This window comes from Scardinius erythrophthalmus (assembly GCF_964197995.2).
Source record: "Scardinius erythrophthalmus genome assembly, chromosome: 9".
Lineage (NCBI taxonomy): Eukaryota > Metazoa > Chordata > Actinopteri > Cypriniformes > Leuciscidae > Scardinius > Scardinius erythrophthalmus.
Genome location: NC_138229.1, coordinates 19096212 through 19114967, shown reverse-complemented (window position 1 = coordinate 19114967; position 18756 = coordinate 19096212). Strand labels below are relative to the sequence as shown.

The 18756-nt window shown below is 35.6% G+C and overlaps 1 protein-coding gene across 1 annotated transcript; it reads left to right on the top strand.

The window, feature by feature from the left end:
• Positions 1-243: 243 nt before the first annotated feature.
• On the top strand, positions 244-3985 carry htr5aa (5-hydroxytryptamine (serotonin) receptor 5A-a; the record flags this gene model as incomplete). Its single annotated transcript, XM_081375526.1, has 2 exons — positions 244-942; positions 3650-3985. The coding sequence occupies 2 exons, from the start codon at positions 244-246 to the stop codon at positions 3983-3985; spliced, it is 1035 nt and encodes a 344-aa protein (XP_081231652.1).
• Positions 3986-18756: the final 14771 nt, after the last annotated feature.

Here is an 18756-nt window from a genome sequence, read left to right as displayed (position 1 = left end):
CTACATGTCTAAATGGTAAATTGTATCATTTCATATCAGATTCTACAAGCAAACATTCAGTTTCCGATGTTGATTAAGTATCACTATTTTTTTTCACAACACAGAATATGTGTAGAAGCTGATTTTTTTACAATCTCTATTTTCTTACTTTTTCTACAGCTGTTGCAGTCCAGTGAAGTTCTTTCTCGCTATTTTGTAAGTGGTGTAAAGTGGACAAAAGTGGACAAAAGTGCACTTAATAACATGGCTGATGTCAGCCATAACAGCTCCTTTAATCAAAGCTCAGAATATGGAAATGTCTACTGCCCACAGACAGTGTTCAGCGTCTTGACGTTCACACTGCTGGCAATGCTTGTGGTGGCTACATTTTTCTGGAACATGCTCGTCCTAGTCACAATTCTCCGAGTCAGAACATTCCACCGTGTGCCCCACAACCTGGTGGCATCCATGGCCATATCTGATGTTATGGTGGCTGCTTTGGTGATGCCTCTCAGTCTGGTCCATGAGCTCAACGGTCGGAGATGGAAGTTGGGCCGAGCTCTCTGCCAAGTCTGGATATCTTTCGACGTCCTGTGCTGTACGGCCAGCATTTGGAACGTGACCGCAATAGCCCTTGACCGTTACTGGTCCATAACGCGCCACCTGGAATACACGCTGAAGACCCGAAAGAAGATCTCTAATGGGATGATTGGCTTGACCTGGCTGCTCTCGTCTGTTATTTCCCTCTCCCCTCTGTTTGGCTGGGGTGAGACCTATTCAGAGATGGACATGGAGTGCCAGGTGAGCCAGGAGCCGTCTTACACCATCTTTTCCACATTCGGGGCCTTCTATCTGCCTCTCTGTGTTGTGCTGTTTGTCTACTGGAAGATATACAAAGCTGCTAAGTTCCGTATTGGATCAAAGAGGACCAACACCATCACTCCAGTTGCACAGGCTGGAGAGGTATAAATGATACTGTATGTTGTGAAATGCTTTTTCTTAATGCAGCAATAGTTTAGGACCTTTATGTGCACACACCAATGTTTTAATTTTGTACAGACTGTACTGCACATAGAACTTCTTTCTCAATATTTTAAAATTCCAGAACGTATTCTATTGATTCAGATCAGACTGTTCATATTCCTCTTTTCATTATTCTACAGAACGTCACTAGACAGCAATTCAATAGGCAATTGAACCTGAATGTCCCATTAGCTTGCTCTATTACTTTGAAAAGCATGGTATAAGCTCTGAGCATGTCACAACACTGTGGCGAATAGTAATCCTGACACCTTTCTTAGATAAGTTCCACATTATTTTCCATTCCATTCCAATCCTGTTCTACCTCATTGGGTTTAGGAGTGATTGTCTAAGGTTTGACACAGAAACTTTAAGGGTTTAAAAGCTTATGCTTAAATGGCTATTTTCATGGCCATTCTAATACTGCAGAAGTCCTATGCAATTTCACATTATGTTATCTAGACCCTAGAAGAAATGGCACACAAAACCTACATGAATGCATGAGTGAGGTCAGCATGTCATGCATTGGGTCATTGGATTGGTTTACTATGTTTTTATCTATATTCTTACTGTAATTAAATCATTTAAGAGTTGAACACTATTCAAATATCTGGGATCGGTGCAGTTAATACTTTTATTCACCAAGGATGTATTAAATTGATAAAAAGTGACAGCATAACATTTGCTTTGTTATAAAAAACTATATTAATTTATCTAATTTCTATTAAATGCTGTTCTTTTGATCTTTCTATTCATCAAAGAAACGCCAAAAAATGTGTCATGCTTTCCACAAAAATATTAAGCTGCTCAACTTTCAACACTGATAATAAGAAATGTTTCTTGATCATTAAATGAGCATATTAGAATGATTAGAAGGATCATGTAACTCTAAAGACTGAAAATTTGCCATCACATAAATTGCATTTTAATATATTAAAATAGAAAACAAACATTTTAAATTGTAATGATATTTCACAACATTACTGCATATCTTCTGCATACCTTGGTGAACAAGAGATTTTAAAAAAATTAAAAAAAATCTTACAGGCCCCAAACTTTTGAACATTAGTGTAAATATTTAAAATGTAATACACTGTAAAAATGAATATGCTATATCTAATCAATAAAATTGTGTCAACAGATTACAAGCAATATTATTAATTAAATTTAACAATTTAGAATTGAGTAATAATTAATCAAATTAATTAAAAGGTTACCATTTAATATGAGTATAATTTACAACAATTTTTTTTATTGCCAACATTGAAGACACCTGATGTTTACAAGCAGAATCAGTGAAGGAGAAAACCGTAATTTTAAGCCACCGTTATGGTGATCAGTGTTTGCTTTAGTTGGGCTCTTGACCCTTAAACCATTTACTTTAGATTTAGTTTGGCTGCTGTACTTGAGTTATAACAGCCAGATGAACAACGAGAAAAGGTGATCTGATGGTGTTGGTTATGTTTTAACATAATTATAATTTCACAATCATTTAACCTGAATCACTGAACTCATATAGAGCCCGAATTCTGAGATAGGTTTACTTTATTAATTATAGCAGCTCTGTCCTTAACAGCATAATATTTTTAGCCTTTTCAATGAAATCCATATGATCAAATCAATTTAAAAAACCAAAGAAAGAGACAAAACAAGTTTTTATATAGGCACACACAGACATCAAGAATTTGAGTATGAATCTCAGCAATGGTGACAAACAGATCACCTCTGATCATAAGCTCATTATTTATTCATGCAGAAATGTATGATGGGAGCCATGAATGAGTTTTGATTGGTGGCACCCAAAATGCACTGCAACATGCTTTATAATTGTCACCATTATTGAGATTCACAGGCTGATTATTGATGTCTGTGTGTCTAAAAACTAAATAAACACACAAAAAATATATATATATATATATATATTTGTATATGAGTCATGTTTAAGAAATTTTTGGCTACATTGTAAAAGTTCAAAATATTATGCTGTGCAAGAACAGTGCTGCTATAATTAAAAACCTAAATTGGTAAATTAGGTTCCCAAGTAAATTGGGATCTATATGAGTTCGGAGATTCTGGTCAAATGATTGTGAAGTAATGATTATGTTAAAACACCACCAACACCATCAGATCACCTTTTCTCTTTGTTCATCTGGCTGTTATAACTCAGGTACAGCAGCCAAACAAAATCTAAAGTCAATGATTTAAGGGTCAAGAGCCCAACTAAAACAAACACCGATCACCATAATGGTGACTTAAAATGAATAATGGTTTTCTCCTTCAGTGATTCTGCTTGTTAACATCAGGTGTCTTCAATGTTGGCAATAAAAAAAAATTTGTACATTTTACTCATTTTAAATGCTTAACTTATAAGGAATTAATTTGATTAATTACTACTCAATTCTAATTTGTTACATTTAATTAATAATATTGCTTGTAATCTGTTGCCACAATTTTATTGATTAGATATAGCGTATTCATTTTTACTGTGTATGTAAATTACGTTCCTATTCAATTAAATCCACATATATGCTGTATGAGGACACATTGAGAAATTGAATGATTTTATAGAAAATATAATAAAATAAATGTAGGTTGAAATCATAATCTATGCTCCTGACTGATCCACTCAAGACACAATGTGTTCCCTCAGGTAAAAGAGGCCTCCAGGCAACAGCCTCAGATGGTGTTCACGGTCCGCCATGCAACTGTGACATTTCAGACTGACAGTGAGACGTGGCGAGAACAGAAGGAGAAGCGAGCGGCTCTGATGGTGGGCATCCTGATCGGAGTGTTCGTCCTGTGCTGGATCCCTTTCTTCCTCACCGAGCTCATCACTCCGCTGTGCTCCTGTCACATTCCACCGATATGGAAGAGTGTCTTCCTCTGGCTGGGCTACTCCAACTCCTTCTTCAACCCGCTCATTTACACAGCCTTCAACAAGAACTATAATAATGCTTTCAGGAATCTCTTCTCCCGCCAACACTGAGAGATAGCAGAAATCTTGGCCTCGCCACAAATGCCAGTTTAAACCACCCATTTGGGGAAGTGTGGTTATCTGAGCTCTTCAAAAAGCACAGATTTATAAACGGAATGATGTCTGGGCTTTTAATGCCAGGAAAAGTGACCAATTGACCCAGTGTATAACAGTGAAGAACACTCATCAGAAATGCCAGTCTGTTCCCTGCATTAAATGAATATAGACTGCTTCTGGCTTTTGGCAGTCAGACACATCTGAAATTTTCTTCTAGAATGATAATTTTTATCAAGCTCGTATATTTAAGTTCAGCAATTTCACTTCAATGGCAATGAAAATAACCTATTAATTGTCATTTAAGTGAAATTACTGAACTTAAATATACGAGCTTGATAAAAATTATCATTCTAGAAGAAAATTTCAGATGGCACTTAGAGGCTTTTGCATCTGAACTCTTCATTTACAGTATGACATACATTCATTAGTTTCAACTGAACTCATTTTAAAACATTATGTGACTTCAGTAGAATGACTATAAATTGAGTATCTTCATAACACTTTTTTTTTGTTATGTATACTTTTATTCAGCAAGGGTGCTTTAAATCAAAAGTGACAGTAAAGGCATTTAAAAGATTTCTATTTAAAAAAAATGCTGGTCTTTTGATAGAATCCTGTAAATAAGTAACAGTTTAAGCTGTAAGTAAAACATTAAGCTGCACAACTGTTTTCTACATTAATAATCAGGAAATGAGACTTGAGCCGCAAATCAATGATTTCTGAAGGATCATGTGACACTGGAGACTGAAGTAATGATGCTGAAAATTCAACTTTGCCATCACAGGAATAAATAACATTTTAAAATATATGTAAATATATAATAAAATAGAAAATGTTTATTTCAAAATCTGAAATTTGGTTTTTACTGTATTTTTGATCCAATAAATGCCCCCTTGCATTAAAAACATTAAAACATTTGTACAGACCCCAAACTTTTGAACAGTAGCCTATATATAAAACTGTTAAAATAGACATACTGTATATAATTTAAGACAGCGATTGAGAACTATATTTATGTTTTTATATTAACTTTTTGGGGGTATGGAATTCTTACTTCAAAAATAACTTTCCATTGAATTATTAAGTTTTATGGGATTTAAGAACCCAGAACTACATGTGGTAATTGGCATCCCTTTGGTAATTGATGATTTTAACTAAGATCTGTTTTAGGATTTGGTTACATTTTAATTTACAGGCACATTGCACCTTTTGTTTAGGACACATTTACCTTTTAACCTTTACCTTTTATGTTATTCATTGTAGATTATTATTGTTCCTGATTACAATGCAGCCATATTCAGACACAAATGAGTGGTACAGATGTTTTTTTGTTACCGTTGTGTGTTAATCTGAAAGATATAGCTTGGTAAAATGAATAAAATAAGTTTGACATACTGTCTCTGTTTTGATTGAATATGGAAATTATTTTACAGCTCCACTGATAATATTTACGAACTGTTATTTGATTCTCATGTTCTCGTCAATTTTAGCTGATGACCAAGCCAGAACCTTTCCAACTGTGAAGTGAGTAGCTATGTAATTTAGACTTTGACTGAAGTCATCTCTGCTTTTAGAATTTTAAAATGGTGGATCAACAGCACTTATTTCCCCTGTAATGTCTGTGCAAATTATATTGGGCCACTTGACATCTGTGAAGAGCCTGGATTTTCATTCAGTCCCATCCGTGTCTGAAGCTCCCACTTGTAAATGAAGTGCTCATCATTACGAGCGGAAATAGCAATGTAAATAGAAGCAATCTTGATCAAGAACAGATGAAGGGCTGTAGATATATTGTCTAATATTTGGGCCTTAAAGAAAATAATTAAGCCATTGAAAGGTATTCAGATCTAATACTATGCCCTCATTCACCTTCAGTAAAGATGCTTCTGGCTGTGAGTATTAAGATATGTGCATGGGAATCAACTGTATCTTATTAAGCTGTTTGTTCTATCTTGCTGCACTTACACATTAGAGAATGTGTTTTGAAATCCATGAGACAAGAGATTGACAGACCAAAGGCTCAGATGGCTGCAAATATATTTTTTACACTGTGACAAAAAAAGAGACGTTTTTAGGGCTAATTGAAGTGAAGTGTCAGGTAAGAAAATTGTTGGTGGCGTGGGAGACATGAATAATGGATGTGACACCTGCCTAAATGGCACCTTCCCCTTTAGCAGAGATGGAAGGGATGGTAAAACATCTGACTCACTGAGGAAATAAACAGATACATGATCCTTTTTTTGCAGGTATTCAGGTATGAAATTATAATTTTATCAGTGTGTGGCTCAAATATTCAAATGTCCTCATTATTTTACCTGAGGAGGGAAAAAACAGGCAGATCAGAATGAAATCAGCTGCATGTAAAATACGGATCTATTTTTGAACCACTGGTGTGGGATAATATTTATTGGCAAAATCTTGTTCCTTTACCAAGGACAGATGCATCTAAAACATCTCTTTTAGTGGATGACAGAACACACAATTTTTTGCTTTTCAGAGAGCTCTGTCGTGATTTCAGATCAGTGAGCTCGGACTCGAGGAATTCAGAAATTATTATTTTTTTAATAATGTTCAGATTCTTCAGCCTTTAGAAAGAGACAACACAAAGAGATGGAAGAAAATGCCATTGTCGATGGTAACCTGGGAAACGACATCTTCGCCAACAAACATAACGCATATTTTATTGAATGATGAGAAAAAGCTATAGGTCAGATCCATTCTTTGAAATATCACATCTGAGATTCCTTCACTGAAGATTATGGGTCGCCACTTTTTCTGTGACACCTTTTAATGGGATCTATAACCTTTATTAAAGGGATATTCACCCAAAAATGAAAATGCTGCCATCATTTACTCACCCTCGAGTTGTTCCAAACCTGTATGATTTCTTTCTTCTGCTGAACACAAAAGAAGATATTTAGAAGAATGTAGGTAACCAAACAGTTGATGGGACCCAACTGACTTTCAGAAATTCATACAGGTTTGGAACAACTTGAGGGTGTTGAAATGATGGCAGAATTGTCCTTTAAGGGTGAACTATCCCTTTAAGTGAAAGTCAATAAATTCAGGTATTGCACATATTTTCTGTAGTGTTTTTTTTTTTTTTTACAATATAATCTGACTGCATAAAAATCTTGAAACAGACCGCAACTGAATGGCTTATTGCTATATAAAGACATTCAATAATACAGGTTAGTCATGCATAAACATTTGAGACTTTTTATTGTCATGTTTTACACGATGCTCAGTAAAAATATCACAGGAATCATAAAGAGCAGAAGTAGTGCAAAAAGTAGTGCATAATATCATTTTGTTTCTGACACAAAACTCATATTCTATTGTGTTCTATGAGGTTTATTAATCTGGATCTGGTTTGAATATATTGTTCCCGATAGTGACAGTTTTTTTGTGAAATTTCTGCACTTAAATTGCTGTTCAATTATATTCTGATTTGGCAGTGTTTGTGTATTATTTAAAATGGCATGAAAATATAAGTTTGGTGCAAAGATAAATGTAAAACGAGACATACTGCCAGATTTTCTCATTTTCTCAATTACATGTGTATGAGATGGAAAATATCAGTAAGAAACTATCATAAAATAGATTACACAAAAAAGCATTTCGGTCGAGAGGAATCAAGACTTTTTTTTTTTTTTTTTCTCAATCTAACTGCAATGTCATTAATATATTGCAAAGTGTTATCTCCCTGCAGATATTAAGCAATTAATTTTTCAATTATTATCAAAGCATTCTTTCACAATAATTTTTGATATTATATAGCTTGATTAATGAGAAAGATTGTCTAGGTTTTAAATTCAAACAAGAACAATGTAATTGATAATTTTTTTACTCCCATCTATTGCTCAACTGCCACTTGATTGAATTTTTAACTACTCTGCAGAACTTTAATAAGTAAATGATGTATAATTGTGTGACAATCACAAAATTGATTCCCTGTGAATGTACCCATAAATACAACATTCATCGACTCTCCATCAATAACTTTGACTGGAACATGACTGTAAATGTGCAATGGACACATTCTGACTATTAATGTATGTATCTTTTGATTGTTTTTTATTTGCAAGGCCTTTATTACAACTTTGTTTGGCTGCTGTGTTATGCAAACCTGCCCCCTGGTGTACATACATGGGAAACACATTGCCTGAGGATTAAAGAGTCTCTCTATTCGTCAAGAATACAGCACAGCCAGCAAAGTGGTTATGTGCAGTTCAATAGGCTACATATTATTATATAAAGAAAAACATATGTACTATGATGTTGAATACCGATTTTGTTGCTTCATATTTTTGTTATAGCCTATATTTTTTTCAGGATTCCTTGATAAATTGAAAGATCAAAAGAACAGCATTTCTTTGACATCTAAATCTTTTGTAACGTCTTGAATTTTTTTAATGTTTTACAGACTATTGAATGGTAGGCCTATCATGTTTTCCACAAATAGGATAATGTGTAACCGAAGAGTGTAGAAATGCCTTGCAAAATATATATGTAGCTAGGTGTTTAAAAACAACAAACAAAATGAAAATCGTATAGTTACTGAGATATTATAAGCCTTGTGACAACTTACCCATATAGGACAATCCCTGGTCACACCTACGGTATAATTTTTTTCTGTGGAAACTATTCTAGACGTTGAATAGAGATAACTCTGAGCATGGTGAGCTTCATACACTGAAGGTGGAATATACCAGCATGTTCTGTAAATGTTAATCAGCCTGATGCCCCAAAGCTGTTGTGTAATTATCACCTGTTGTCTCCTTTTTGTCCAGGTGAGGGCACACTAGACAGCAAAACAACACACTCCCTCCATTACGTGAAACAATAAGCCTATCACAGACTTGATCAACTGCTTATACGATAAGTGCACATACATGGAATAGCCTACCGTTTATGTTTGGTAGAGGTATATTTCCTATTTTTATCTCAACGAGTCCATATAATCATACGAATAGTTGTCACATCACATGATCAAAGACATCAACATTAACAGACCTTGACAAACTCTGAAACGCATCCAATCGGAAGCATAATTAGATCATTTAATTGACAGCTAGATTCAGTGCAGGGATGGGACCTTGTGACCTGAGAGAATTAGGTTTTGACATCCCTTTACCTGACTGTCTGACACAGCGTGACAGACTGATTAAGACCAATTTTACCCATGTGGTCACATTTTGCCACTTGCTTTTCAGGTGTAGCCATCACATCTGTGAACAAGCTTTGATTTCTGGAACACAGGCCACATTTTACAATTGGTGTGAAGGTTTTCATTAATTTATAGGCAAACATCCTGAGAAAAATTCAGAATCTTTCATTTTATATCGTGAAACGGGCATTTGATGTCATATTCCACTTAAACAGGATCCTTGGGAAATCGAATCTAGCTCCAGAGCCTCCATCAGCACAAATTAGTCATGATTAAAGTTTAACATCTAACGAAGGACAGATCAAATCACTTGGCAACACAGCAGAATATAACACACTATGACATGATGAATTAATTCTGATTCAGATTATAGGCCTACTCTTTGAGAGGTGTTATGCTATACAACACTGACGACCAATAGGCCTATGCTGACATTTCAAGCAGAATAGTAGCCTAGCCTATGATGAAATCATTACTGCCAAAAGCCATTTGCTCACACTTTCCATGACAGAGTTGATCTGTTTTGGCTTGTGAAGCAAAGTTGTTAATTCAATATATTTTGATTTCAATGACGACATTCATATTACAGAATTTGGAAGCATATCCTTGCTCGGTTCAGCTGCTTTGGTATTGAAATAGGCCTATGTAAATATGTTTAATAAGTATATCCTTATTAAGGTGCGGTCACAATGGCGATATTTCAGCGAAATTTCGCGGGCAAAATAGGCCCATAAAGATGGTCAATGATGTAGGTTAGTGATGTAGCCTCAGGGGCGTTAGACAGGGGGTAATAGTGGAACTGAGTAACAGGGGCCCTTGGCGAAGGGGGGGCCCCACAAATATATATTGATATATATTGGTGTTGTGAGGGGCCCACCTCTTGGTTCTGTGACCGGGGCCCAACATTTGGTGCTATGCCCCTGTGTAGCCTATAAAACACTGCAAATACAGAAGTCACTTTCAACCCAAATTCTCACGGGACCCATTTTAACATGAACGAAATCTTCATGGAGAACTTTTTCGTCCTCAAGCAAAACTCTTGAATGCGTGGATTCCTATTGAAATGACTGGATTTCGCTCGCTAAACTTCGCAGACCACCTCTCTATGGAATACTCGATTCTGATTGGTCAGTGGCGCAATCCCACGTTCGGACATTTCCTAATATTCATGGTCGTCAAAGCGACGGCGTATAGACCTTAGGCCCTCAATCACAAGAAGAGAGGGACCATAAATGTAAAAAAAAATTAATAATAATCACTAATTCACAACTTTACTATTTATTTGGAAAAAAATAAAGTTATTCAGAGATGTTTCTTCAAAGTAACGTACAAATATTCCTATACAAAACAAAATCAAAGTATTGTCTACAGTTTCACAGACGATGACCAACTAGCCCTTGACTGCATTTCACCTTCTCACTTAAGCGACTTCTTTACAGGCTTACCTTATCAAATTACTGTGGATTCCTCCTGCCAGAAAGTATATATGTAATCAATACAGATATATTGTCATTGGTCTCTCCCCCCCCCCACTTAAGTTACTCTCATTCTATTTTTCTCCCTCCCTCCTTTTCTCTATCTTGTTAGAGCACATACAGAGAAGCTGGCATACATCCAGCTCTCTTAGTGTGCCCAGACTGCTGCTGGGATGAGCACAGTAACCTTCAAGGAAATGTATTCCGGTGTCATTGGCCGGACTCCGTGCTTCTGTTTGCAGATAGAATACAGAGGTTCCCATTCTCCGGCGTCATGGGAACTCCTTCCATCCCTTGCATCTGTGCCTGCACCCACCACCAACCAATTATGAGCGAAAACAAAAAGCATGGGGAAGAAATGAGGCACTGCACCCTCTGAGGAATGAGTCTCTTCATTTCAATATCAGAGCCAGAGGATGAGCAAGTTGGCACATTCAGACCAGGAGGCCAGCATTCAGTATTCTGCCTATTATCGAATATTATCTCGGTCAACCAGATCACTAAATGTTGATTTAAACTCTTGATATGCTGCCATCAGCTTTATGTTGAAAGTGTGACAAGCTGGACATGATATTAATATTTATGATAATTAAAAAAGATTAACATTTTGGAATCTTTACCATCATCCTGTATTACTTAATTACTTTGCTTTTGGCATCACCAACTGCTAAACAGAAGAGAGATTTATGATATTCTGACATCATTTAAATCAGAAAGGAATGCAGCAAAATTGGACTTGGAATGAAACCACATTCATCCCTAAAGCATTTATGCATAAAATATTCATTTCTTGGCATTCATGTGATATTGCTATGAATAACTAGACACAAAGCAATAAAAACAAGTGGCATATCAGGGGATTTGACAAACAACAATTACATCAAATTGACTTTAATTAAAAACTGATGAAACTATCATGTGATGTACAACCTCTGGTTCAAATGTGTGTGTGTGTGTGTGTGTGTGTGTGTGTGTGTGTGTGTGTGTGTGTGTGTGTGTGTGTGTGTGTGTGTGTGTGTGTGTGTGTGTGTGTGTGTGTGTGTGTGTGTGTGTGTGTGTGTGTGTGTGTGTGTGTGTGTGTGTGTGTGTGTGTGTGTGTGTGTGTGATTTTCCTTGAACAGAAAGCTATCTTACCCAAAGAAGAATTGCACATATTAAAATGCTAAAAAGGCTCAGTATTTATTTATCCATTACTCCATTACTTTATTTATTTAAAAATGCCATTTTTATATTTTTCTGTAGTGCTGACCTAATGTTTTGTAGAACGTTTACATCTGTGCATTTCATTGTGCAAACATCATGCTTGTCAATAAATTTGAATAATATTTTATTCAGGAACTGTGGTGCTATGGAAATGACATGTGTGTCTGATTGTCATTGCTGTGAAACACCATCGCCCACATACCTCCCATTTTCCCTGTCCCGTCCCTCACAGGCCAGACACTGTTCTATCTATTTGCACACTGTCAGTCTCAAAAGCAAGTGGCCCTCTCCTTCTCCTTCTGGGCAAGTCCCTCCTGAGAGGCGGCCATTCCTGCCTGCTGGGATACTGACAGTTAACCTTTCGCTCAGAGATTTCTGGGAGCTCTGCCAGATTTTCCCACCCTGAATAGCTTTTTAAGAAAAAGCTGCAAACTTAACAGATCCTACATCCCATTAGCTTATACCTACAGAGTTACAAACCTCTGGTGGAGTGAACAAAGCTCATGACCTCTCCATGTGCAGCGTCTTGTCGTTCTTTAAACTTCTAAATACCCCACGCGAGGTATTCCATATTTGAGGTCATCGTAGTTGCCGTCATTGGCAAATTATACCGTTGCATGAAACAAGACTGAACACTACATATGGTATTGAGGTAATGAAAAAATATAAGTAAGCTCATCTCTTTTCTCCTACACACAGAATCAGTACAATAGCATTACAATGTCAATGGACGCAAATGAATATCCTGTCATTTATGGCATACATCATAAGACATCTCTGAACTTTTGATCCTCTCCAAGTCTTGAGAGATCTATTGTTAACCCAAAGACTTAGTGAACAATAGTGTTTGACACAGGGAATCTGGGATACAGTATGGGTGTCTCTCGTCCAATCTGGTAATTAAGTGGGGTGAGAGCCAGGAGGGGCTCAGCAGGGGCGATGCCTGGATGGTAGGGGTGCTTAAGTCACTGCAGGGTATGTAGGAGATCACAGAGAGCCAGAGACAGACACCCCACCAGGATACCAGGCTGCCTTTTGACATGCCAGGAGTGCGGAGGTGTCACCATGCTTGTGTGCAGATTTGGGATTGTGTCTCTAATTCATGGAGCCGAATGAAATGAGTTCCACCACTATATACTATACTATACTATAATGGGGCAAAGGAGTGAAAATAGTTTGGTCTTACCGTTGTAAAATTTTCAAATTTTATTATATATTGTTAGCTGAAAGGCTCTCACATAGCAAAACACAGGATAATGAATCTGTACTAATTACCAATGCTTGCAGAGTTGTCTTAAATTTCTCACAATACAGCTGTGAAAAAGTACACAGCATGAGCTACAAACTAATTAATTAAAATAATTTTACAGAGATTACTATCCACAGCAATTATGAGCCATTAGGTCAGTTTAGCAATGAAATTCTCAGTCTGCCCTAATGATAGCAAACCATTAAGTCCATTGTTCATAAGCCATTTAAGATTATTATATATTAATCATACTGAGAGCCTCTTTCGCTTTCCTCTTTTTTTTGTAAGACTCTGTAACGCAAGTTTACATTTGCCACAACAAAGAGTTTATAAAAATCTGATGCCATTTTTAATGAACCCCTGTCCTGCACATAAATATAAAAAACTGTCCAATTGGATATGAAAACATTCTCCCTTTGTATAAAATGAAAAAGAATTTATCAAACATCATTTAGGGGGAAAAAATTATACAGGGTCTTTAGGTTCAACAGTTTTTGAAAATTAAATCAAGGGCTTGCTCCCCAAAGAAATTGAGATCATATCATTACGACTATTATACTTTAATAATATGACATTAATTGAAAACCAAAGAGTGACCTGCTGGAACACACTTTTTCTCAGCAGTGCCTCTTACAAAAAAATGCCCCTTGGGTTCATTTACAGTAGTACTTACATTGGGAGCTAATAAGTAGAGTTAAATGAAAAAACGGGACAACGTTTTTAATTAGGGCAGTCATCCCTAAGAACAACATACTTCAAGTTGATGAGTGAGATTTCCATACTGCAAGGTATTATGCTGGTTTTGACCTACAAAAATGACTCAATATAAGGTCAAGGTCGAGAATCATCATGTCCTGCTGAGTGTCAAAATTAGAATGATTTGGAAGAACATAGAGCAAGTTGTCCTAATTTGACACACAATTACAATCAAAAGCCATTTAATCAATCTAAAACTATTTTAAACAGCATTTTGCTAATTATTATGCATGTAAGCTTTAATTAGTTAATATTAATTGAGAGGCTACTTGTAAAAATCCATTTGCCACAATGAAGGATCATTTCAAATGAACAATTAAAAGAAAAAGATGATGAGGAATGGTAAAAGGACCTAAAAGTGTTGGGATCGATTAAACACGCACATACACAAACACACACTCACAGTATACCAATAACAACACTTTCTACACTTAAATCATTTGAACAGCGGGCAACTTTTTGTCACTAAAACATTTGCAGAGGGCCATTACCCAAATCCTCAATTGAGAGGGTTCTTAAGGAGCTTAAGGGTCTTGAATCTCATAAGAGAGCAGTCTAAAGAGGCGCGTTCAGCTCCGCTGAGCCTTTAATAAGTGAGATACATCCCTGTCCCTCTGTGCACCTCTCTTTAGCTCACATTTCAGTCAGGACTTCAGCGGATGGCACTACTGAAAGTAAGGTGAAAAGGTCTCCTTTTCTTTGTACACAGATGATTTTTTGGTCAGTTCAGTGTCATTCCAAACTGCATAAAACAAAGTAAATGTAGTTGCTGGACACACTGAGGTCACTAATCTTATAAAGACGCGATTATTCAACTTGACTTAGTTCAAATTTTCAAAACCTTCTACATTCGTATTACAGAATGGAACTAATCTAGCAGCAATTTACCCAAGTTTGACATGTTTTGACATCATGTTAATCTAACAGGTGAAATTAATAGAAATGAGTCTGTCTTTATAATTTCACGAGGATTACAGGCAGAGAATTTACATTAATTGCCTATTAGTGCTTTCACAAGTTTCTTTTTTTTTTCTCCCGGACAGCAAAAACAGCCTCAGAACACGGCGTAATTTGAGATTTGGGGTTTACAGATGAGAACATCGACACATATGGTCTTGAACCACCAATGAACATGGCTACATCCCTAAATGCGTAATGTCATTTTACAACAAAGGAAAATGAAGCCGACGCACCGCTGATGCGTTTCCCTGCAGCTGGCAAATATCATGCTTACTGAAGTCACCGAAGTTACGCTGTGTAATCACGCTAATTAGGCTGAAAAGCTAAATTTTACATTTGTCCTCTTTTAAAACTAAATGAAACTTTATATCAAAAGTTAAAAATGATAAACATTCAATAAAATGTGGAGAATTTCTTACTTAAATAGGCTATTACAAATAACTTGTGGATAAAGACTGTTGTTGATAAAGATTTTTATTTAACCTATAGAATAAAAAAAAATAACTATAAAGATTACAAAAAGAAAGAAGAAAAGAACTCTGATTCCATATGAGACCATTTTTATATGGCCTATATGGGGGGGGAAGTTGGTGTGAAAAATAGCCTATATTTCCATATAATAGCCATAATTCGATAAGTTGATCGCAAGAAACATTAAGCAAGAACATTTTTAATATAAAGAACCAGGAAAATCAATAACTCAGTAGTTATTGGTTTGAAGATGGTTCCTTGAACACAAAGCGCAAGGGGGGAAAAACACTGAACAACTTTACATAAATAAGTTTTGTTGATTTAATGAGAAGATTCACTAAAAAAAGACAAAGTCTGTTCCACAAGTAGATCATTCTCTTATGGATTCCCACCATAAAAACAAACATCGCAGAATCTAGCTGTCAACTTTTGGATGAATAAATCAGCGATGTGGAACTTTTGCTCCAAAACCTGTCATCAACATTGGTTTACAGGGTTATTTTACATCTGAGTGATAGGCTAAGTTTAATTTCATTCGCAAGCTTAATATCCAATTTAAATGCATATGGTATTACAAGTGACACCGTTTTGCATACACTTTAAACATTAGGTGTAATGAGGTTTGGTGATGTCTGATAAAAGTTTAATCGTGAATGAGATGAAAATGTTTTTCCTATAGGCTAATTTTGGCACTTTGGCGACAGGTAGGCCTGATCAAACGGCTTCATATCTTTGAGGAATTATTTTAAAAAAGAGAATCAGAAGTAATTATTAAACTCACCCCCCAAAAAAAAAAAATAGCCTATTGCAAGGAAAGCAATTATTGTTCTGTTGTCGCTCTTTGTTTTGCCTGTTGTAGGTGTTTCAAGAATCCTTCCCAAGAGATGCCCAATGAGTTTTTTATTTCATTTTATTTTTTTATTAAAACTTGAGAATATAACAGACACAAAAAGACAACTGAAGACAAAATTACAACTAAAAAGCATTTCCTATTTAATTCGATTTTATCCTCATGATGCAGTTCTATCCTGACTAGGCTACTTACAGTAGGCTATGTGTGTTTGCTGGTTTGTTCTCAGCCTCAGCTCAGCCTTTTGTAGGCTATTACTTCACTCGTAGCACAAGGGTCTTTTACAGTACAGCAGTTTATCTGTCAAAGTTTGTAAATTTCAGACTAAAACGGCTGAATAGAGCTCTTTCAGCCATGCAGCAGAGTTTTACGGAGACATGTTAGACTACTGGGATTACTTTAATGGTGGTTTGTGATGTCACAGTGCAACATCCAATTAAAGCTCGTCCCCAATGACATTCTGACAGTGCCAAACCTTGCATGGCATCCTAGGTAAATTAGGTGAAATGTGGTTAATTTACCATTTTTTTTATATACGGTATAAAATAATTATAAGCCTCTATATTACAACACATTATTTTGCTCGATATAATGATTATGTGGGTTCTGTCAGCAACATTAACGACGAGCAAAAGAGCTGCATATTAACCATTATCAAAAAGCATTGAATAACTAAACTTGCATCAAGAGTTTAACTAAAGAAAAACCACAATATATTACGCCACATCTTTTTTAATTCAGGAGAATTATTATTACGTCAAAAATGAGAGGACATCATGAATAAAGTAATCTACAGTTCAAGTATAGCCAGCTGACCCCAACGACATGACCTCTCTATTCTCAAAGTTTCTCTTGCATAATGATATTTTGCCAATTTAGTTTACAAATAAGAAAAAAAATGTTTTTTTTTCCTTTTTATATGGGTTATAAGCTATAAAACCTTACAGCTTTTTTGATGATGTAACAACCATGTAAAAAAAATAAAAAATAAAAAAAACTTGATAAACAGAAAATAAAAACTTACGAACTTTTGAAGCAACTCAGTCGGTTTGTTCTGGTCACAGATGAAATCGAAATGTTTGTCAGAGGCTTCGTGTCATAGAATGACACTGGTGTGATGTTGTATGAATGACATGACCATGTCATTTCCTCCCCATTGAGACTCGCTGAGTCCTTTCACCAATATTATTAGCATCTGGGTCAGTCATTATTGTAGTCTATACAGAACAAAACGAACGAGGGGGTGAAGGAGACAGAGCATTTCCTCTCCTTGTGAGCTTTTCTGAATATTGATCTGAAATACATTAATATAGATGTTCGACTATAGCATAAGATGCATTTGTATCCCGCTTCAAGATCAAATGGCTGTCAAGGCGTATAGTGGAAATCCGAAAACGTCTGTAATAACTTCATGTAGCCTAAATGTCACATATTTTTATGACTTTAAACTTGGGTAATGGAGAACGTAACAAAAAACACAGCTTTTGACTGGCTGGAACTTTCTATTTTATGTGCTCACAAAGCGTTACCGCTATTGTGCAGCAGTCGGTTATGCCTGAGCTCAGATTCACAATGACAAACTTTTACAAAACAATAACGAGAAAGGATTTCGAGGCGCCCAGTTTTACTCTTACGGTCTTTTCACGCTGCCCTTTCTCTCCGTCGTGCTCTTTATTTCTCCAAAATAGGCTACATGCACACGAGGGGGGGGGGGAAATAGAAATAAAAATCGAAAAGATTCTGAGGGAAAACAAAGGGCAATACTTGCACGGATAATGGTGAAGTGAAAGAAACATTTCAGTTTCAAAAACAATACAATATTATTTAACGTTTGTTATGTTTCGTTATTCTTTATTCGTTATGATGTTTTCATAAATTCAAGGGTGCGCGCAAGACTTTAAACTTTTAGGAAAAACTAAAATATTTAGAACAAGATATCATAAAAACTCAATAGCCTATGTCTATATATATATATATATATATATATATATATATATATATATATATATATATATATATATATATATATATATATATATAATAGAGAATAAGATATAATAAACTCAATAGGCTGTGAAAATAATATATAGCCTATAAATTGATTTTTTTTTTTTCATAAAACTCAATATATAGGCTATATATATTTCACACAGAGTTTATTATGATATATTTTTCTCAAAAATGTTAATACATATTATGTAGACCACTGTGTATACCATTTAGATTTCTATAAAGCACATGCCTAAAGCATTGTACCGGAGGTCTATAGAAGGCTGTTTCGTTTTGTTATTGCATAACTACTTTTGACAAATGATTACAATTTATGGATTTATTAAACGAAACCATGCAACAGAAGTTAGACACAAAGCTCATTTTGAAATATTTCATTTTTTATTCAGCCCAATTTTCTTGACGTGCATATGTCAAACCCCAATATGAAATTATTTCTTGAAAAAAATCAATGTAAATCATTCTCAGCTTGTTTTAACTGACCTATACGGTCTGACGAACAATTAGCAAAAACAGTGTCTTTCAATTTCATCTGTGATTGGCGACTCAGGCAAGTCCAAGTATGCTGCTACAAACAGCATA